Source organism: Monodelphis domestica, chromosome 6 (assembly GCF_027887165.1).
Source record: "Monodelphis domestica isolate mMonDom1 chromosome 6, mMonDom1.pri, whole genome shotgun sequence".
NCBI lineage: Eukaryota > Metazoa > Chordata > Mammalia > Didelphimorphia > Didelphidae > Monodelphis > Monodelphis domestica.
Genome location: NC_077232.1, coordinates 262,661,044 through 262,684,375, shown reverse-complemented (window position 1 = coordinate 262,684,375; position 23,332 = coordinate 262,661,044). Strand labels below are relative to the sequence as shown.

At 37.0% G+C, this 23,332-nt stretch overlaps 1 protein-coding gene across 3 annotated transcripts in view; it reads right to left on the bottom strand.

The window, feature by feature from the left end:
* The window catches only part of EMCN (endomucin), a 157,237-nt gene extending 152,724 nt beyond the window's left edge, over positions 1-4,513 (bottom strand). The window contains exon 1 of one of the 3 annotated variants that reach the window (XM_007495884.3): positions 4,293-4,513. In XM_007495884.3, coding sequence (XP_007495946.2) covers positions 4,293-4,362 — 70 coding nt within the window. In that variant the 5' untranslated portion in view covers positions 4,363-4,513. The remainder of the gene's footprint in view (positions 1-4,292) is intronic. The other 2 variants (XM_007495882.3, XM_007495883.3) reach the window with 2 other exon arrangements.
* Positions 4,514-23,332: the final 18,819 nt, after the last annotated feature.

The window sequence follows — 23,332 nt, the reverse complement described above, 5'->3', positions numbered from 1 at the left end:
ATTATCTAATTTTAAGAAATGGCCAGAGCCACCCCAATCTTTAACAACTACCACTCTGATCACTTAGCAGCCATCGACATTTAGGCATGACCCTCCACCAGCGAAGATTTCAATTCACTGAAGGCTCCTATTGGGTGGTTAGTATATTTTAGACATATTTTTTCATTAAGATATATACTATTGCATACTTACCAGACTACAGTACAGTGTAAACATGACTTCATTCATTTGATTCACTTTAATGTAATATTTGCTTTATCGCTGTGGTCTGGAACCAAACCTGCAACATTGCTGAGGTATGTCTGTACCCATTTGATTCCAATAGTTTTCTAAAAGTTGTATAAATTTGTTTTCACTTTTTTTCTGTCTGTGGAGCAGGAGGATGCTAAGTGGTAGGATCTGTCTATTAGCCCCAAGCTCTATTTGTTCCTGACATTGATTCTACCTCAACAGAGGATACAGTAATCACACAGTAGTTACTTCTAGTTGTGAATTAGCCCACCCCTTTTCCATGATGGTGCTGCTCTCCTGTGTGTTTGTTGGTTTTTCCACCTTCAAATAGAATTTCATTTTGATATACTCTATCTAATATATCCCAAACTTCTTTCTTTTCAATATATAATATATCACTGAGAACAAAATTAAAGAACAGGTGAATTTTGTATATACTGTTTCCATAAGCCAGTTGAAATTTTTTCCCCCACAAAACAGCATCTTAGAAAGTGGGTGACTTGCTACTGGACTAGTTACAAGATTTCTTCAGATTTTTGGAAGGCTATGTGAGTCAAGAGAAAGAGGGCACTGTTCACCACTTGCTGCTCCAAAATAATCCAGGGTTTTTATACCACAGCCACTGCTTACAAAAGAAGGACCTTCTTTTTTGCTTTCATAGCAATTGGACTGCTCCTTCTGCCCTACTCTCTTATGCCCAGGGTAGATTTCCCAGGAAATAGTCATCCTAAGTTCAAAGTACACTGTGGGTTCATAACCCTAAAAACATAGCTCACAAACCCTCGCTGATGTCTCTAGTTCTATTAATCAACCAGACATTAAAATTACTTCAAAGCAAAGGGGTTTAATGAAATGACATGGTAAGAAAAGAAGAAACAAAACACTTTCCCTACAAATCTGTGGCATGGTCTCCCATAAAAGCATGAAACACTTGTAGAAGGAGAAAGGAGCAAATGTAGGCAAAGCACACAAACAGGGCACGCATGTTGCTAGGATATCTCTACCTAAGGGCAACTTGTGTTTCTGTTTCTGTCAGGCCACTGGGGTTTTCAAGCACTTCTTCCAGATCTGCTCCCATCTGTTCTCACAATCTTTATTGGATACTGCTTGGTCAGCTTCAGTCTCCATTGCCTCAAGCTACTGGCTCACTGGAAATCCTTGGCTAGCTCTTCTTCAGGGAAGAATAGATGATGGCGTGCTTTTCTAGGGTAAAGCCCATCTGATTTCCCTGACCATTTGGAAAAGGTGGAAGCCCTTGCATGGAATTAGCAAAACAAAAAATAAACTAAAAAAAAAAGAACAAAAATGCATATGAAAGCCTCTACTTGGATCCTTCTGTCTTCTTCCCTTAAGAGTCCTGCATTTGAAGCCTTTCATGCAATTCTTGGTCCCAGATGCCAAATTCTAACAAAGAAAAGAGTCCTTTTAGCTAGCCAGTGCCCCAAGATTAGTGTTCACTGACTTAGGTCTTACTAACAAGAGAATTCACCCTTGTTGGTGTCATACATTCTCTACAAACCTCCCACATTTAATCACTGAAGTCTACACAATTTGGTAGTGGGCCCAATAACTACTAAATGTCTCTGGATTCCATGTTCCCATTTTTTCATGTAGTTTTCCCATGCAGTTTCCCATGTAGTTTTTTAGTTTTAAATTTCTTTCCAATATAATAAATAAATGAGTGGGGGAAAAAACCACAGAGACAGTGACAGTATCTCTGAGGGTGAGGTCATTGTATTCTTTTCTGACCTGGTCCTTTCAATCACTGATGACAGTCTCAGAGGGGTTTGATGTTAAGCATCTATATATTCCCTACCCTAGCCTTTTACTGTTCGTGCAATTGACTCTTTTTTCCCCTATTTCTACCTCTCCATAATCTTTCTCCATTGGTTTAAGTTCTAAAAATGGGAGAAAGAAGAGAGAAAGCAAAAGAAGAAAATAAATATGAATGCTGCATTGAATGAAGTAGAACCTTCTTCTTTAAAGTGATTTCTTTTTAAATCAATTGGAAAACTGGTGATTATATGCACCAAGCATTTCCTTGATCAAGTACTAAAGAATCTTTGAAAAATTAAAAAACAACTTTGGAACTATAGAATGATGATCACACAACAGAAATAGAATTTGGAGCAATGCCATTCTGTAAAAAATTATGCCTTGTATTCAAACTTGTAAATTATTTCAGTTTGCTACAGGCTCACATATTGTTGAAGAGATTGTATCATTCAGTATTTGGAGAGTTGGCTTTAGAGCCAAGGAGACCTAGGTTCAAGTTCCACTTTTGACACCTTTAGCTTTGTGACTCTGGACAAGTCAGTAACTCTCAGTCTAGAGGTTTCAGAAATAGTTATGATCTCCATTGGTAAAGGAAATTTCTTCACTTAGAGTTAGAGGAAATTATATATCGGGATCCTCTAAGACTCACCAAAGGCTAATAAAATGTCTAAGAAATAACTTTGTGATGCTGACAAAGTCATTTAAACTGTTTGCTTCAATTTCCTCATCCATAAGCTGAGGATAATCAAAACACTTACTTTATGGAGTTCTTCTGAGAATCAAATGTGATGTTTCTTAAACACTTTGCAAACCTGAAATTGTCATATAGATGCTAGCTATTATTATTATTTTTATTACTGTAAATTCTCTACTTAAGCAGATTTCTTCCATTCATCATGGAAGAAAACCATCGATTCCAAATTCTCAAGTCAAAGAAATCTTCCCTTGGAGTCCTGCACAATGTCTGGTAAAATGGAAAAAAAAATACATATGCAGAAAAAGATCTACATTGAAGAAATTGAAAAAAATACGTGTGTGTGTGTGTGTGTGTGTGTGTGTGTGTGTGTGTGTGTGTGTCTGTATTTTTCAGCTTTACTTCAGACTTGGAATGAGGAAGACCTTTATTCCAGTCTTAGACATTTATTAGCTCTGTAACTCTGGGAAGTCACTTAACCTCTGTTTGTTTCAATTCCTTCATCCATAAAGTGGGGATAGTAATGGAACCTGCTGCTTCCAAAGGCATTTGAGGATCAAATGATATAATATTTACAAAGTGTTTAGCACAGTGTCTGGCACATAGTAGACATTATATGCATGCTAATTTTTATAATTCTCATCAATATATATAGATAATATAAATATACATATATATATATATACAATATATGTAGGAAAAATTTCCAAATATCAAGAAGATTATGCACACACACACATATACATGTTTTTAAAACCATAGAGCACTACAAGACAATAGCTATGTTTATATAATAATAAGAAATCTCACTCTTATAAAGTACCTTACAATGACAAAGTGTTTCCTCACCCAGTAATCCTGGAATCACAAAACTTGGCTTTGTATTGCTGCCCAATTACTCACTACATAAGGGATTATGGGCAATTCTCTTCATGATTTCCCTCTCTCTCTCTCTCTCTCTCTCTCTCTCTCTCTCTCTCTCTCTCTCTCTCTCTCTCTGTCCCTGTCTCTGTCTTTCTCTCTCTCTCACACACAAACACAAGCATGCACACAAGCACGCACTCACACATATATATAAGATTTGACTGTGGTCTACCTTAGAAACTTTATTTGAGTACATACTCAATTTTAGGCAGCACAGTGTAATTGATAGAAGGTTGGCAGTTGGAAAGACCTGAAGAGGAAAGAATTCATGAGAGTGATGCTGCTGACAAGAACTTACAGCCACAGGGCTTAAGATATTAGGACCTTCGTGATCATTCTCTTTTAAGCTCTCATGAAAAGGTCACTAAAAGCCTTTGAGGATTTTGACACATTGTTTAAAATTCCTTTGTTTCCTTCCAATGGAAAAAAACATGTCTCCTCCTAAGTTTGACTCCTGGGAACACCCATCCTTGTGTACAAACAGGGGACACGGAGAGCCTTAAGTTGTAAGATCATAGACCATGAGTCTAAAGCTGGTCTTTGTTTGATAGATGGAGAAACGGAGGCTGAAAGAATAAAATGATCAGAACCCTTGACTTGTTAAAGCTCCACCAAAGCAGCTAAAACCCTGGAAGGAGCAAAGAGGAATGAGACAGAACACGCTTACCCTGGCTTTCTTGACTATAGCAGAGGCTGCACAAAGAGAGGAAGAGGACGGTCCCTTGGAGCAACTTCATGGCGGTCCCGGGTGTCAGTACAAAGCCCTTGCTCTGCCAGCCAGAGAGTCTTCTGTCCCAGAGAGGCAGGACCTAATTAGCGAATGGAAAAGGTGTGCACGATATGGCCAGCCCTGGCCCATTCTAACTTATTTGGGGGCTTTGATAAGTGGAGGAAATGCACACACTCCCTCTGGGAGTTCAGCAGAGAGGAGATTTATTGTTTCAGTCCTTTACAGGAACTCCTTCTCCCCCTTTGGCAGTAGCTTGTGTTTTTGTTAATACGTTCTTTATTTTGTTCTTCTTCAACAAAAAGTCCAGGAAAGGTTTGGAGCAGGAACAAATCTTTCTTTAGATTGGATCCCACGGCTTTCGAACTTTTGTTTTGAAACTGTAGCTGAGATCAGTTTGAAAAGGGACATTTAGGAATTGAGAACCAATTTGGATGATGACAAGAAACTCCATAATTTCTTTGCTTCTCTCTTCCTCTACTGACAGAGGGAAGAAAGCCCTGCCACATAGAATGAAAAAGGAAAGCAGCTCTTTAGAAGGAAAAAATGAAGAACAGCGAAAGAGTGGAAAGATGAATGGGTTGGAAGTCAGAAGACCCAGATTCAGCTCCCACTTCTGCCATTTACCTGGCTAATTTTGAACAAATTAGTTAAGCACCCCAAGTCTCATTTTATCCAGCTATAAAAATGAAAGGTTTGAACAAGTGGTCTTGAAGGTCCCTTCTAAATTTAAATCTATACTGAAGATACGAAGTTTAAGATTTGGAGAGATCTATACTTGATTACAACTAAATATCCTTCTTTGTCTTAGGGTGGACTAACAGTTTTCTGAATATTTGAACTATTTTAAACTGAATTAGACAAAGAACTTGAAACAAGTGACCAGTCTTCCTTGTTCCTTCATCAGAAGCTTTAATAAAAAATGAGAAAGCAACACAGAGAATCCCTTTAAAAGAAGCAATAGAATCATGCTGGTAAATATTTAACAATCATTTCTCTGGAAACAAACAGGTCCATAGGACACATTTTTAAGCTTAATGTACATCATTAATATTTTCTACATAACTCTCTTAAGTCTAAAAAATCAACAGAATAACACAGGAAGCCCTGATTTGCTCATTCTAAACATATAAATATTCTCACTGAAAATTTAACCATCAGCTCAAGAGAGAACTGATTTGAGCTGACTCCAGCACATTCCTGGGAAAGGAATTCTTATACTTTTTTGGGTCATGGATCTCTTTGGAAGCCTGAAGGAGTCTATAGATTCCATCTCATAATCATGTTTTTCAATACTTACTTCCTAGCTGTGTGATTCTGGGCAAGTCACTTAATCCCCATTGCCTAGCCCTTACTGCTCTTTTTTTTTTTTAAACCCTTACCTTCTGTCTTGGAATCAATACTGCATGTTGGTTTCAAGGCAGAAAAGCTGTAAGGGCTAAGCAATGGGGGTTAAGTGACATGCCCAGGGTAATGCAGCTAGGAAGTATCTGAGGCCAGATTTGAACCCAGGACCTTCCATATCTGCCTTACCACTCTTCTGCCTTTGAACCAATACACAGTATTGATTCTAAGACAGAATGTAAAGATATGTTTTTTAATTGAGTGAGAGAATATAGGTGGAACAGCACAGATTTATCACCCTTTTTTGGAAAACCAATCCCAACTAGAGGAAGTGTGGTAGCATAGTGGATAGAGCAATGGGCTTGGAGTAAAGAAGGAGCTGAGTTTAATTCTTGCCTCAGATGATAGCTGTGTGAAAAGTCACTTAACCTCTTTCTTAATTTCTTCATCTATTAAAAAAAAAACCCTATCCCATTTAGGTGGGACAATAATACCACCTACCTCCCAGGGTTGTTGTGAGAATCATGGGAGATAATATTTGTAAAGTTCTTGGCACAGTTCCTGGTACATATTATGTGTTATATAAATGCTAGGAAAATATAAAGAAGAGAGCTATTATCTTTGTCCAAAAAGGCGTCAGAAGATTTCTCTTCCATCTTGGATGACAACAGGAATTAGGAAGATGACTGAAGCAAAGAGAGTCATAAAATTCCTGAATGACATGAGGTTATTTCCACCAAACCACTATAGGAGGGAATTTTCTCCTCTCCTTTTTTTTAATGCACAAAAATATTATATTGTATCTCCATTTGGCATATCCTGGTAAGTATAAAGATAGCAATGTATATCAATAGATGACAGAGCCAACTTCCAGAAATAAATTGGGGTGTGGCTGAGTGGAATGCAAGGCTCCTAACAGTCTCACTTCCTGCTACTGACTCATCTAGAACTGTCCTATTGTCAGCAGACAGGACCTGCTCTGATAGGAGCATACAGATAGATATAAGAATGCAATCAATCTTTGTTCTCAGCACAGACTTTCCTCTGCAAAAAAGGTTTACACACTTCTTCTATATTGTGTGCTTAGAGGAAAGTTGGTTTGAAAGCAGGAAGACCTGGGTTTGATTCTTGACTTCGTGTCTTGTAAACAGAAATGAATCAGTCTTAGTTATTTTATTTAATCAGTCAGTTTGGGATAATTTTTAGTGTTTGTTTCATAGCTTTCTTGTGAGGGTCAAATATGATAATGCATATAAAGCACTTTGACATCTGTAAAATGTTATAGACATATGCACCTTTATTGGTATTATGGAATAATGTATTATTATAAAGATGCGTTCTTCAAGGTGTAGTACTCTCTCTGGGACCAATTTCCTCATTCCTATGGATTGGGACTTCCAGAGGGGTTCCTACATGATTAGTATCTCAGGAGGAGAAGTGAAGTTTCTAGTAACTATCACTCATGAGTGTCTATGAGTCAGCTTCCCATTAATGTTCTGCCAAGCAGCCCTAATGAGCTTTTAGGAAAGATGTTTTATGAAGAAAGTGTATTAAAACAGCATCCCCTCCTAAAACCAGGGGCACATTTTTCCAGTAATACACACAGAATCCACAGTGAGAACAAATGAAAATTTAAAATATAACCAGAGACATGAAAAGCAAAAGGTTACCTCCACATTCCTGTTCTTAGAATCCTTTTAGTCTATATAGAGTCTTAAAAAATTATCTTTCATTTTAGAATTGATACTAACTGTTGGTTACAAAGCAGAAGAATGAAAAGAGGTAGGCAATTGGAGTTAAGTGACTTGAGCAGGTTCATACAGCTAGGAAGTATCTGAGGACAGATTTGAACCCAAACCTCCCATTGTCAGAACTGGCTTCCTATCCACTGAGTTATCTAGCTGAAGACCCTCAGTGAAGTTCCCCTTAAGCCCAACTTTCTAATGGAATTATTAATTTCTAAAGTCCATAACCTACAGTATTCACCTAAAGGATTATCAAAGCCAGTCTTTTAGCTGGAAATCAGTTATTCATCCTATTTCATTGATTTCCTCCCTTTGGATTTAATTACAGTTTTAATTTTTAGATTGTATCTTTCATGTTTCTATATTTCAGTTCATTCCTTGGAAGTGGACACACACTACTCATTCTTCAAACAGTCTTTCTAGTGCTATATATAATGTTCTCTTGGATCTGCTCATTTTATTCTTCATAACCTTCTGGAGGTCTTTCCAAGTCTTTTAAAGTATTAACACGGACATTTTGGAAAGGTAGAGTCAAGATGGCAGCGTAGAGGCAGCAAAAGTTCAGACCTCTGAAAACTTCCGCACCGATTGAAAACCAAATGCTCCTAGGGGATTGAAAACCAAATCTAACAACAGGACAGAACTAAGGAACCCTCTTGCTGGACTCAACTTAACAGGGATGCCCCCCAAAAGCCTGAATTCAAAATCACTTGGGTTTAAGGGGAAGGAAGAAGGAAGGTCCCAGGACCCCTCCCCCACCTACAGTACTGATCCTCCAGCAGTGGCTGAAATCTCTGGGCAGGCAAGGACTTTAGTCTAGAGCAGCAGTTCTCAACCTCTCAATTTGAAGCAATGAGAATACATAATGCATATCAAGTATTTACATTCCGAATCATAACTGTAGCAAAATTACAGTTTTGAAGTAGCCACCAAAATAATTTTTTGGTTTGGGGTCACTGCAACATGAGGAACTGTATTGCGAGGTCATGGCATTAGGAAGGTGGAGAACCACTGGACTAGAGGGAGTACCTTACAGGCAAAACTGTACCAGACTCAGGGCCTTGATCACAGGCTGCAGGGAGGCAGCTGGAGGAGAACCTCAAAGAAGGTAGCCCAATCATGGATAAGACACTCCATATTGGCCCCTACACCTTCCCAACGTTTTGGCCTCAGGGCACATCCTGCTCTGCAAGTTCAGCTCAGCTGGGCTTAATCTTTTTTTTTTTTTTAAACCCTCACCTTCTGTCTTGGAATCAATATTGTGCATTAGTTCCAAGGCAGAAGAGTGGTAAGGGCTAGGCGATGGGGGTTAAGTGATTTGCCCAGGATCACATAGCTGGGAAGTGTCTGAGGCCAGACTTGAACCTAGGACCTCCCATATCTAGGCCTTACTCTCAATCCACTGAGCTACCTAACAGCCCCGAGCTGGGCTTAATCTTATCAAGCCTTCAGAGGGCAGGGAAGCTCAAACTCCAACATCCCTCCCCCAAAGATTGCTCTGAGAGCCTTGCTAAGAAGGGTAAAGGTTGACAGAAAAGGCAAACCCACAGAACCAGCACACAATGAAAGGAGCAAGACTACAGGCAACTACAGGGGGAAAAGAAGGGGCAAATATGAGCAAACAACAGAAAAAGAAAAAAGAAATTACAATCAACAGCTTCTATACAAGCAATGAACAAAGAGCAAATGTAACAGAGGAAGATCAAGGAACACAAAGGAAAAACACAGAAACTCCAGGGAATTGTACACACGCTATGGAAAAACTCAAAATACAATTCAAAACACAATTAAGGGAGACTGAAGAAAACTGGGAAAAGAACTTAAAAAGCAAGATAAGTCATCTGGAAACAGAAAATAGTGTCTTGAAAGTCAAAAATTAAGTGGAGCTCAAGGATGAAATAGATAGAAAAACTATACTAATCAGAGACATGAACCTTCCCCTATAAGAACTAGATAAATAAAACCAAAATAATAAATAAGAAAGTGATAAGAGAAGTGAATGAAATCTTAGAAAAACTAGAGTAAATAGATATGTGGAGAAAAATAAATAGGGACAAAAAAGGAATACACCTTTTTTTAAGCAGCACATGGTACATTCACAAAAATTGACCATGTACTAGTGCATAAAAACTTTGCAATCAAGTGCAAAAGAGCCGAAATAATAAGTGCAACTTTCTCATATCACAATGTAACGAAAATAATAATTTGTAAGTGTACATGAAGAGACAAATCAAAAATTCATTGGAAATTAAACAATGCAATTCTCCAAAATCGGCTATTTAAAGAAAAAAAATCACAGAAACAATTAATAATTTCATTGAAGAAAATGACAATGATGAGAAATCCTTTCAAAACCTATGGGATGCAGCCAATGTAGTACTCAGGGGGAAATTTATATCCTTGAGTTCAGATACTAACAAATTAGGGAGGGCAGAGGTCAATGAATTGGGCATGCAAATTAAAAAAACTAGAAAGTGAACAAATTAAAAATCCTCAGATGAAGACTAAATTAGAGATCCTAAAAAATCTAAGGACAAATTAATAAAATTGAAACTCAAGAACTATTGATTTAATAAATAAGACTAGAAGCTGGTACTTTGAAAAAAAATAAAATAGACAAAGTACTAGTCAGTCTAATTAAAAAAAGGAAAGAAGAAAATTAAATTGACAGTATCCAAGATGAAAAGGGAGACCACACCTCTAATAAAGAGGAAATTAAGGAATCATTAAAAACTATTATTCCCAATTATATGGCAATAAATATGGCAATCTAGGTGATATGGATGAATACTTACAAAAATATAAATTGCCTAGACTAACAGAGGAAGAAATAGAATACCTAAACAACCCCATATCAGAAAAAGAAATTGAACAAGCCATCAAAGAACTTCCTAAGAAAAAATCCCCAGGACCACATCAATTCACAAATGAATTCTCTCAAACATTCAAAGAACAACTAAGTCCAATATTATAAAAACTATTTGACAAAATAAGCAAAGAAGGAGTTGTGCCAAATTCCTTTTACAACACAAATATGGTACTGATTTCAAAGCCAGGCAGGTCAAAAACAGAGAAAGAAAACTACAGACCAATCTCCCTATTGAATATAGATGCAAAAATCTTAAATAGAATACTAGCAAAAAGATCCAGCAAGTCATCATGAGGGTTATTCATTATGACCAGTTAGGATTTATTCCAGGAATGCAAGGCTGGTTCAATATTAGGAAAACCATCCACATAATTGACCATATTAACAAGGAAACCAACAAAAATCACATGATTATCTCAATAGAATCAGAAAAGCCTTTGACAAAATATAACATTCTTTCCTACTGAAAACACTAGAAAGCATAGGAATTGAAGGGACTTTACCAAAAATAATAAACAGTATATATCTAAAACCATCAGCAAACATCATCTGCAATGGGGATAAACTAGAAACCTTCCCAATAAGATCAGAAGTGAAACAAGGATGTCCATTATCACCTCTATTATTTAACATTGTACTAGAAACACTAGCAGTGGCAATTAGAGAATAAAAAGAAATCTAAGCTATTAAAATAGGCAATGAGGAGACCAAGCTATCACTTTTTTGCAGATGACATAATAGTCTACTCAAAGAATCCTAGAGAATCAACTAAAAAGCTAAAAAAACTAAAAAAACAACTTCAGCAAAGTTGTAGGACACAAAATAAACCCAGATAAGTCATCAGTATTTCTATATATTTCCAACAAATCTCAGCAGCAAGAATTAGAAAGAGAAATTCCATTTAAAATCACCCTAGACAATATAAAATACTTAGGTGCCATGGTCAGGGTCCAGCCTCACTCGTGACTCCAGGGTTCCGGACAGGTGGCGAATAATCAGTCAAAATAAATAACAAACGAAAGACAGCTTAATCATTAAGGTCATGGGACTGCTTTGCATCTTGACAGCTGCTCTGCCATTCTCAAGCCTGGGATTTATTTTTATACCCATTTTCTTGGCATGCAGATTATATTACCTAACACACATGTTCAGAGAGAGATAAGAAAAGTGATACATTAACTTTTAACAAATTACTTGATAAACATTCTATATTTTTGTATTATGATTATAGACAGAATACAAGATAAATGATTTCTTCACATGTGGCTTTCTAGGGAGTTTGAGTTACTGATTTATGTAATTGAGTCACTGAGGCATATTGAAGCTTAGTGTACCTGTACTGTACCTGTACATATTGTATGGGCCTCAATGATTGATTTGTGTGCTGGCTTCATGAGAATAGGCTTCTGTGAGTGGGAAAGTTTGGGGCTTGGTCTGTAGCTGTGGTTTCACTGGGAATTATTTACCTAAATAAAAGTTAACCCATGATAGTTTTTTTGGGATTGGGTTTAAGGATCTGATCTTTTGGTGATGTTTTGGAGAATTAGGGAACAGGTGTTTTGTTCTTGCATTATTTCTTTTGAGACTAGGGGGAATAATTATCATGTCAATTCATAGGTAAGGGGCATGTAAAGGGGGATTGGCTGGGCAATCACATCTCGCCGAGGACCACTCTGTGGTCTCCTCAGCTGCCACACATGACTCTGTCAAGGCTTCGTGGTCTGAAGACTCCCAGCACTTAGGAATCTCTCTGCCAAGAAAAACACAGGAACTATATGAACAAAACTATAAAACACTCTCCACACAATTAAAACTAGATCGAAACACTTGGAAAATCTTTGATTGCTCATGGGTAGGATGAGCTAACATAATAAAGATGACAATCCTACCCAAATTAATTTACTTATTTAGTGCCATGTCCATTAAATTACCAAAAAAAAAAAACCCCAACAACTTTTTTATTGAAATAGAAAAAACATAACAAAGTTCATCTGGAAGAACAAAAGATCAAGGATATTCAGGGAAATCATGAAAAAAATGCGAAGGAAGTTAGCCTTGTAGCCCCAGATCTCAAACTATACCATAAATCAGTGGTCATCAAAACAATATGGTACTGGCTAAGAGACAGAAAGGAGGATCAGTGGAATAGACTTCGGTTAAGTGACCTCAGCAAGACAGTCTTTGATAAGCCCAAAGATCCCAGCTTTTGGGACCAAAATCCACTATTTGATAAAAAAAAAAAATTGGAAGACAGTATGGGAGAGATTGGGTTTGTATCAATATCTCACACCATATACCAAGATAAACTCAGAATGGGTGAGTGACTTGAATATAAAGATGGAAACTATAAGTAAATAATGTGAACAGAGAATAGTATACATGTCAGATCTTTGGGAATGGAAAGATTTTAAGACCAAACAAGAGTTAGAAAAAATCACAAAATGTAAAATAAATAATTTGATTATATTAGTTAATTTTTTTTTTTTACCAAACAAAACCAATGCAACTAAATTAGAAGGGAAGCAACAAATTGGGGAAAAATCTTCATAACAAAACTTCTGACAAAGCTCTAATTGCTCAAATTTAAAAAGCTAAATCAATTATACAAAAAATCAAGCCATCCTTCAATTTATAAATGGGCAAGGGACATGAATAGGCAATTTTCCGATAAAGAAATCAAAACTATTAATAAGCACATGAAAAGGTGTTCTAAATCTCTTATAACCAGAGAGATGCAAATCAAAACAACTCTCATGTATCACCTCACACCTAGCAGATTGACTAACAGCAAAGGAAAGTAATGAATGCTGGAGGGGATGTGGCAAAGTTGGGACATTAATGCATTGCTGGTGGAGTTGTGAGTTGATCTAACCATTCTGGAGGCCAATTTGGAACTATGCCTAATGGGTGCTAAAAGATCGTCTGCCCTTTGATCCAGCTATAGCACTGCTGGATTTATACCCCAAAGAGATAATATGGAAAAAGACTTGTACAAGAAAATTCATAGCTACACTCTTTGTAGTGGTAAAAAATTAGAAAATGAGAGGATGCCCTCCAATTGGGGAATGGCTAAACAAATGTGGTGTGTGTTGGTGATAGAATACTATTGTGCACAAAGGAATAATTAAGTGGAGGAATTCCATGGGAACTGGAATAACCTCCAGGAATTGATGCAGAGTGAAAGGAGCAGAACCAGGAGAACATTGTACACAGAGACTTATATACTGTTCTACAATCAAATGTAATGGAATTCTCTATTAGTGGCAATGCAATGATCCTGAACAACTCTGAAGGATCTATGAAGAAGAACATTATCCACATCCAGAGGAAAAACTGTGGGAATACAAACACTGAAGAAAAACAACTGCTTAATTACATGGGTTGAGGGGGATATGATTAGGGATATAGACTCTAAATGATCTTCCTAGGGCAAATATCATCAACATGGAAATATGTTCTGATCAAGGACACATGTAAAACCCAGTTGAATTGCACAATGGCTACGGGAAGGAGTGGGAGCAGGGGAGGGAAAGAATATGATTCTTGTAACCAAGGAATAATATTCTAAATTGACTAAATAAAATTTAAAAAAATCATTAACATGCTCATTGTTTCTTTTGGCACAGTAATATTCCATCACAACAATACACCATAATTTGTCCAGATATTCCCCAATTAATGGGTATTCTCTAAGTTTCCAATTTTTTTGACAACATAAAGAGAGCTCCTATAAATATCTAAATAGCAACTTTTCCTTGGAAAACATACCTTGAATGGGTTAAATAGTTTTATAACTTTCCAGTCATAATTCCAGAATTCTCTCCAGAAGGGTTGGATCAATTTGCAATTCCATCAACTATGTATTAGTGCTCCCCATTTTTCCACATTGCCGTCAACATTTGTCATTTTGCCCTTTTTTAGCATTTTAGTCAGTCTTACAGGTAGGTGTGAGATAGCATCTCAGAATTATTTTGATTTGCACTTCTCTAATCAGTAGTAATTTGGAGCATTTTTCAGATACCTATTTATGACTGATTTCTTCATACAAAACCTGTCTGTCCATACTTTGTACCCATTTATTAATTGGAGGATGGCTGTTATTCTTGGAAATTTGACAAAGTTCTCTATATATTTTGAATGAGATCACTATTCAAGAAACTGTCTATAAAATTTCCCCAAATTTTCTACTTTATTTTGAACCTTTTTTTACAGAAAAAAATTTAATGTAATCAAAACTATACATTTTACATCTCACAATTCTCTTTATCTCTTGTTTATTCATGAATTCCTCTCCTATCCATAAATCTGAAAGTTAGTATGTTCCTTATTCTAATTTGCTTATGATACCTCCTTTTATGTCTAGGTGGTGTATCCATTTTGATCTTGGTCTCTCTGCATCAGTTCTCTACACATTAGTCCATCCTCCACTCAGCTATCAAAGATACCTTCCTAAAGTTCAGATATCACCACACTTTTTCTTTTTTATCTCCAGCATCAAATATAAAACATTATGAATTTTAAATTACTTTCAAATTGGGTCCTCTTACATTTCTAATCTTGGTATACCTTACTCATCTCCCACATACTCTGAGGTCTAGTAGCACTGGATCCTCTCTGGCATTCCTACCTTTTTGCTGATTATCCCCCATATCTAGAATTTTCTCCCTCTTTATCCCTTATGTACATAGTTCTTTGAATGTTGTTTCCCATTAGATAGTTCCTTGAGAGCAAGGACCATTTTTTTTGTCTCTCTTTGTATCATCAGTGCTTAGAACAATTGCTGGCATGTGGTTGATACCTAATAAATGTATACTGACTCTACTGGACTTCATTTACGATGTTAATACCTCTAGTATCTTTTCCCTGTCCTGTTGAATTCTTTATGTCTCTATGCTAAATAAAACTGATGAGAGTAGATAGCTTTATTTTGAATCTGGTCTAAATGAGAATGCTTCTAATGATTTTCAGTTGTATATTGGAAAACTCAACTTATACAAAAATTGAATTCATTATCCCCTAAACCTGCCTTTCCTTCAAACTTTCTTATTTCTGCCAAAGTTACAATGCTCTTTGTGGTCAGTCATGTTTATAACTTCAGTTATAGTCATCTTTTCATCATATTTCAAACTACTTCTCACATTTAATAAACGAATCACCAAGTCTTATTGGTTATACACATAAAACATTTCTTACATGCATCCCTTTCTCTTTACTCATGCAGTCATAACCCTAATAGCCCACCATACCTCTCACATATACTATTGCAATAGCCTCCTAATTAATATTCCTTATTCCAGTCTACCATCGCCAATCCATTTATCATATAGCTGCTTAATGAGATTCCTGTAGCATAGATCTTTGATATCACATCTTGCTGAAAAACATTCTATGCTTTCCCATTGCCTTGAAGATAAAATGTAAGCTAGTTAATCTGGTATTTGAGAATTTCCATAATCTTCTTCCCACTAACTTTTCAGTCTCATTATACATTATCCCAAGTAGTTTACTTTTTGCTTTCTAAACTTGACATTATATCTCTCCCCACCATCTCTTTTCCTGGGATTACCCTTGTATTTGAAATTCACTCCCACAAACCGTTTCTTCAAACACATGTGTTCCTTTAAGACTCAGTTTGGGTCTGAAACTTCTCTGAAGTTTTCCCTGTTCCTTCTAGCTTTTGGTACTGTTTCCTTCCAGAAACCATCTTATTGGCTTACATACTTTATCCTTAAATAGTGTATAACCCTTTTAAAGATGGGGGTTCCTTATTTTTAATTTTTATCTTTATATCTCTAGAACATTATACATAGCAAGTACAGACAAACATTTGTTGTGTTGAATTAGATTGAATATTGTTTTCTTTTTTTTTAAGGAAGATCTGCCTTCTCTATCCTCCATTCCCTTGCAAACCAAAGAGAAAGGAAGAAAAAGTAAAACTTTTAACAAGTGTACATATTTAAGCAAAACAAATTCCCTCACTGTCATTGTTCAAAATTAAAAAAAAAATCTGTCTCAATCTGCTCTCTGATAATTTTTCTATCTGTAGGTAGCCAGCTTTTCCATCTCAAATCCTTTGGAATTGTGATTTGATCCAGAGCAAAATTTGATACTTGTTCTCTTGATCTGAGCTTTACAAGTTACTGACATGAGCAACACTGTGTAACACTCTTGTAAACTTGTCCCTGTTAGAAAGTTCTAGTAAATTTCAGGATTCATTTGCTACCATTTAACTAGAAATCTCTGCAGGTTCAGAGGAATAATTGCAGGCTCCCCTTTAGTCTGGAATTTGTGTACTGGATATTGTTTTTAAAAATATTTTATTTTAATTTTCTTCAATTAAATATATATATATATATATATTTTAACATTCAATTTTTAAAATGTTGAGCTCCAAATTCTTTTCCACCCTCTTACTCCACTCACCTCCTTTAAAAGACAAACAATCTGACATAGATTATACATAGGCAGTCATGCAAACCATCCCATATTAGCCATGTTGCAAAAGAAAATGCAAAACAAAATAAAAAAGAAGAAAGGAAGAAAAAATATACTCCAATATGTATTCAAACTTCATCAGTTCCTTCTCTGGAAGTAGATAGGAATTTTCACCCTAAATCCTTCATAAATGTCATGGATCATTGTATTGCTATGAATAGCAAAGTCATTCACAATTGATCATCATTATAATATTGCTGTCGACTTCCGGTTAAGATGGCGGCTTAGAGAAAGCTAAAGCTCAGATCTCCGGAAAACCCTTCCCGACCGATCTCAAACGATAAGCTCCTAAGGCGCCGAAATTCAAAACGATCAACAGCACAGACCCTGGGAACCCTCCTCCTGGACCTGGACCCGGTTCAAAAGGTACGGCTCCCCTCAAAAGCCAGAACCCGAGATCACTCGGACCTCAGGGGTAGGAGCGCAGAGTCCAAGGCTCCCGGAAGCCGCAGCCCGGCCGGGCTCAGAGAGCAGAACCCTCGAGTCCCAGTGAAAGTTACTGCCTGGGGCTTCCGCTGCAGAGAGCTGGTCTAAACAACAGCAACCCTCAGGGCGGGCAAGACAGCCTCACGGGCTGGATCCTGCTATCCAAGTCTCAGTGAAAGTCCTTGCCCGGAGCTTGGGGAAGCTGCAGCCCATCCCCCCGCAGGCCAACGAAACAGCCTCACGGCCAGCGATTCTGAAGGCAACTTCCGGAAAGCGAGCCGGGGGAGAGTGTGGCCTCGTGGTCCGACCCTTCCATTCCAGTTCCAGTGAGGCATATTCAGTTTAACCCAGGGAAAGCTCATAGAACCATCTGCCCAGGACTAAAGCCTCTGATCACACCAGACAGAGATAAGAAAAGCTAATCCTCCACATTCAGAGATGACAAACTCCACAGAAGCACAGAAGCCCCAAAATACCAAGAAAAATAAGAAGAAAGGGGCGACTTTGGACACATTCTATGGAGCCAAAATACAAAATACAGAGCAGATAGAAGAAGATATACAAGAAAATTCTCCAAAATCTTCCAAAGGAAATAGAAACTCTCCACAAACCCATGAAGAATTTGAATCAGAAATGACCAAAAAGATGGAAGCCCTCTGGGAGGAAAAGTGGGAAATAATGCAAAAGAAATTCATGCATCTACAAAACCAGTTTGACCAAACTGTAAAAGAAAACCAGGCTTTAAAGCAAGAACTAATAAAGCAAAGCCAAAACACCAAGAAATTAGAAGAGAACATAAAATATCTCACCGACAAGGTGATAGATCTGGAAAATAGAGGGAGAAGAGAAAATTTAAGAATAATTGGACTCCCAGAAAAGCCAGAAATAAACACCAAACTGGACATGGTGATACAAGATATAATCAAAGAAAATTGCCCAGAGATTCTAGAACAAGGGGGCAATACAGCCACTGACAGAGCTCACAGAACACCTTCTACACTAAACCCCCAAAAGACAACTCCCAGGAATGTAATTGCCAAATTCCAAAGCTATCAAACAAAAGAAAAAATCCTACAGGAAGCCAGAAAAAGACAATTTAGATATAAAGGAATGCCAATCAGGATCACACAAGACCTTGCAAGTTCTACTCTGAATGATCGTAAGGCATGGAACATGATCTTCAGAAAGGCAAGAGAGCTGGGTCTCCAACCAAGAATCAGCTACCCAGCAAAACTGACTATATACTTCCAAGGGAAAGTATGGGCATTCAACAAAATAGAAGACTTCCAACTTTTTGCAAAGAAAAGACCAGAGCTCTGTGGAAAGTTTGATACCGAAAATCAAAGAGCAAGGAATACCTGAAAAGGTAAATATTAAGGAAAGGGGAAAAATGTTATCTTCTTCTTTTACTCAAACTCTCTTCTATAAGGACTACATTTATATCAATCTATGTATACTAACATATGGGGAAAATGTAATGTATAAATAGGGGGTAAAGAAAGACCAAATAGAATAATGGTTCTCACACAAAGATTCACATGGGAAGGGGAGGGGAAGAAAACTCCTATAAGAAGGAGAGGAAGAGGGGGGGGGGGGTTTACTTAAACCTCAATCTCAGGGAAATCAACTCTGAGAGGGAAAAACATCCAGATCCATTGGGATCTTGAATTCTATCTTACCCAACAAGGGTAAGGAGAAGGGAAAACCAAGGGGGGGAAGGGGAGAGGGAGAACAAAAAGGGAGGGAAAGAGAGGGGGGAGGGGGAGGGAAGAAAAAGGGAGGGACTAAAAAGGGAAACATCAAGGGAGGGGACAAGGGGCACTGATTCAAAGTAAATCACTGGACTAAAAGGTAGAGCCGCAGAAGAAAAGGTTAGAATTAGGGAAGGATATCAAAATGCCAGGGAGTCCACAAATGACAATCATAACTTTGAACGTGAATGGGATGAACTCACCCATAAAACGTAGATGAATAGCAGAATGGATTAGAATCCAAAACCCTACCATATGTTGTCTTCAAGAAACACACATGAGGCGGGTTGACACCCACAAGGTCAGAATTAAAGGATGGAGTAAGACCTTCTGGGCCTCAACTGATAGAAAGAAGGCAGGAGTGGTAATCATGATATCTGATAAAGCCAATGCAAAAATAGACCTGATCAAAAGGGATAGGGAAGGTAATTATATTTTGTTAAAAGGGACTCTAGACAACGAGGAAATATCATTAATCAACATGTATGCACCAAATAATATAGCACCCAAATTTCTAATGTAGAAACTAGGCGAATTGAAGGAAGAAATAGACAATAAAACCATACTAGTGGGAGACTTAAACCAACCATTATCAAATTTAGATAAATCAAATCAAAAAATAAATAAGAAAGAGGTAAAAGAAGTGAATGAAATCTTAGAAAAATTAGAATTAATAGACATATGGAGAAAAATAAATAGGGATAAAAAGGAATACACCTTCTTCTCAGCACCACATGGCACATTCACAAAAATTGACCATACATTAGGTCACAGAAACATAGCACACAAATGCAAAAAAGCAGAAATAATGAATGCAGCCTTCTCAGATCACAAGGCAATAAAAATAATGATTAGTAATGGTACATGGAAAACCAAATCTAAAACCAATTGGAAATTAAACAATATGATACTCCAAAACCGTTTAGTTAAAGAAGAAATCATAGAAACAATTAATAATTTCATCAAGGAAAATGACAATGGCGAAACATCCTTTCAAACCTTTTGGGATACAGCCAAAGCGGTAATCAGAGGCAAATTCATATCCCTGAAAGCTTATATTAACAAACAAGGGAGAGCAGAGATCAATCAATTGGAAATACAATTGAAAAAACTCGAAAGCGATCAAATTAAAAACCCCCAGCAGAAAACCAAATTAGAAATCCTAAAAATTAAGGGAGAAATTAATAAAATCGAAAGTGATAGAACTATTGATTTAATAAATAAGACAAGAAGCTGGTACTTTGAAAAAACAAACAAAATAGACAAAGTACTGGTCAATCTAATTAAAAAAAGGAAGGAAGAAAAGCAAATTCACAGCATTAAAGATGAAAAGGGGGACAGCACCTCCAATGAGGAGGAAATTAAGGCAATCATTAGAAATTACTTTGCCCAATTATATGGCAACAAATACACCAATTTAGGAGAAATGGATGAATATATACAAAAATACAAACTGGCTAGACTAACAGAAGAGGAAATAGAATTCTTAAATAATCCCATATCAGAAATTGAAATCCATCAAGCCATCAAAGAACTTCCTAAGAAAAAATCCCCAGGGCCTGATGGATTCACCTGTGAATTCTATCAAACATTCAGAGAACAGTTAACCCCAATACTATACAAACTATTTGACATAATAAGCAAAGAGGGAGTTCTACCAAACTCCTTTTACGACACAAACATGGTACTGATTCCAAAACCAGGCAGGTCAAAAACAGAGAAAGAAAACTATAGGCCAATCTCCCTAATGAATATAGATGCAAAAATCTTAAATAGGATACTAGCAAAAAGACTCCAGCAAGTGATCAGAAGGATCATTCACCATGATCAAGTAGGATTCATACCAGGGATGCAGGGCTGGTTCAACATTAGGAAAACCATCCACATAATTGACCACATCAACAAGCAAACTAGCAAGAACCACATGATTATCTCAATAGATGCAGAAAAAGCCTTTGATAAAATACAACACCCATTCCTATTAAAAACACTAGGAAGCATAGGAATAGAAGGGTCATTCCTAAAAATAATAAACAGTATATATCTAAAACCAACAGCTAATATCATCTGCAATGGGGATAAACTAGATGCATTCCCAATAAGATCAGGAGTGAAACAAGGATGCCCATTATCACCTCTACTATTTGACATTGTACTAGAAACACTAGCAGTAGCAATTAGAGAAGATAAAGAAATTGAAGGCATCAAAATAGGCAAGGAGGAGACCAAGTTATCACTCTTTGCGGATGACATGATGGTCTACTTAAAGAATCCTAGAGATTCAACCAAAAAGCTAATTGAAATAATCAACAACTTTAGCAAAGTTGCAGGATACAAAATAAACCCACATAAATCATCAGCTTTTCTATATATCTCCAACACAGCTCAGCAGCAAGAACTAGAAAGAGAAATCCCATTCAAAATCACCTTAGACAAAATAAAATACCTAGGAATCTATCTCCCAAGACAAACACAGGAACTATATGAACACAACTACAAAACACTTGCCACACAACTAAAACTAGACCTGAACAAATGGAAAAACATTAACTGCTCATGGATAGGACGAGCCAATATAATAAAAATGACCATCCTACCCAAACTTATTTATCTATTTAGTGCCATACCCATTGAACTACCAAAATACTTCTTCACTGATTTAGAAAAAAACATAACAAAGTTCATTTGGAAGAACAAAAGATCAAGGATATCCAGGGAAATAATGAAAAAAAACACATACGATGGGGGCCTTGCAGTCCCTGACCTAAAACTATATTACAAAGCAGCAGTCATCAAAACAATTTGGTACTGGCTAAGAAACAGAAAGGAAGATCAGTGGAATAGACTGGGGGAAAGCGACCTCAGCAAGACAGTATACGATAAACCCAAAGATCCCAGCTTTTGGGACAAAAATCCACTATTCGATAAAAACTGCTGGGAAAATTGGAAGACAGTGTGGGAGAGACTAGGAATAGATCAACACCTCACACCCTACACCAAGATAAATTCAAAATGGGTGAGTGACTTAAACATAAAGAAGGAAACCATAAGTAAATTGGGTAAACACAGAATAGTATACATGTCAGACCTTTGGGAGGGGAAAGGCTTTAAAACCAAGCAAGATATAGAAAGAATCACAAAATGTAAAATAAATAATTTTGACTACATCAAACTAAAAAGCTTTTGTACAAACAAAACCAATATAACTAAAATCAGAAGGGAAACAACAAATTGGGAAAAAATCTTCATAGAAACCTCTGACAAAGGTTTAATTACTCATATTTATAATGAGCTAAATCAATTGTACAAAAAATCAAGCCATTCTCCAATTGATAAATGGGCAAGGGACATGGATAGGCAGTTCTCAGATAAAGAAATCAAAACTATTAACAAGCACATGAAGAAGTGCTCTACATCTCTTATAATCAGAGAGATGCAAATCAAAACAACTCTGAGGTATCACCTCACACCTAGCAGATTGGCTAACATTACAGCAAAGGAAAGTAATGAATGCTGGAGGGGATGTGGCAAAGTAGGGACATTAATTCATTGCTGGTGGAGTTGTGAATTGATCCAACCATTCTGGAGGGCAATTTGGAACTATGCCCAAAGGGCGACAAAAGAATATCTACCCTTTGACCCAGCCATAGCACTGCTGGGTCTGTACCCCAAAGAGATAATGGACAAAAAGACTTGTACAAAAATATTCATAGCTGCGCTCTTTGTGGTGGCCCAAAACTGGAAAACGAGGGGATGCCCATCAATTGGGGAATGGCTGAACAAACTGTGGTATATGTTGGTGATGGAGTACTATTGTGCTAAAAGGAATAATAAAGTGGAGAAGTTCCATGGAGACTGGAACAACCTCCAGGAAGTGATGCAGAGCGAGAGGAGCAGAACCAGGAGAACATTGTACACAGAGACTAATACACTGTGGTATAATCGAACGTAATGGACTTCTCCATTAGTGGCGGTGTAATGTCCCTGAACAACTTGCAGGGATCCAAGAGAAAAAAACACCATTCATAAGCAAAGGATAAACTATGGGAGTGGAAACACCGAGGAAAAGCAACTGCCTGAATACAGAGGTTGAGGGGACATGACAGAGGATAGACTCTAAACGAACACTCTAATGCAAATACTATCAACAAAGCAATGGGTTCAAATCAAGAAAACATCTAATGCCCAGTGGACTTACGCGTCAGCTATGGGGGGTGGGGGGGAGGAAAAGAAAATGATCTTTAACGAATAATGCTTGGAAATGATCAAATAAAATATATTTAAAAAAAAAAACAAAAAAAAAACAAAAAAAATATTGCTGTCACTATGTATAATATTCTGGTTTTTCTC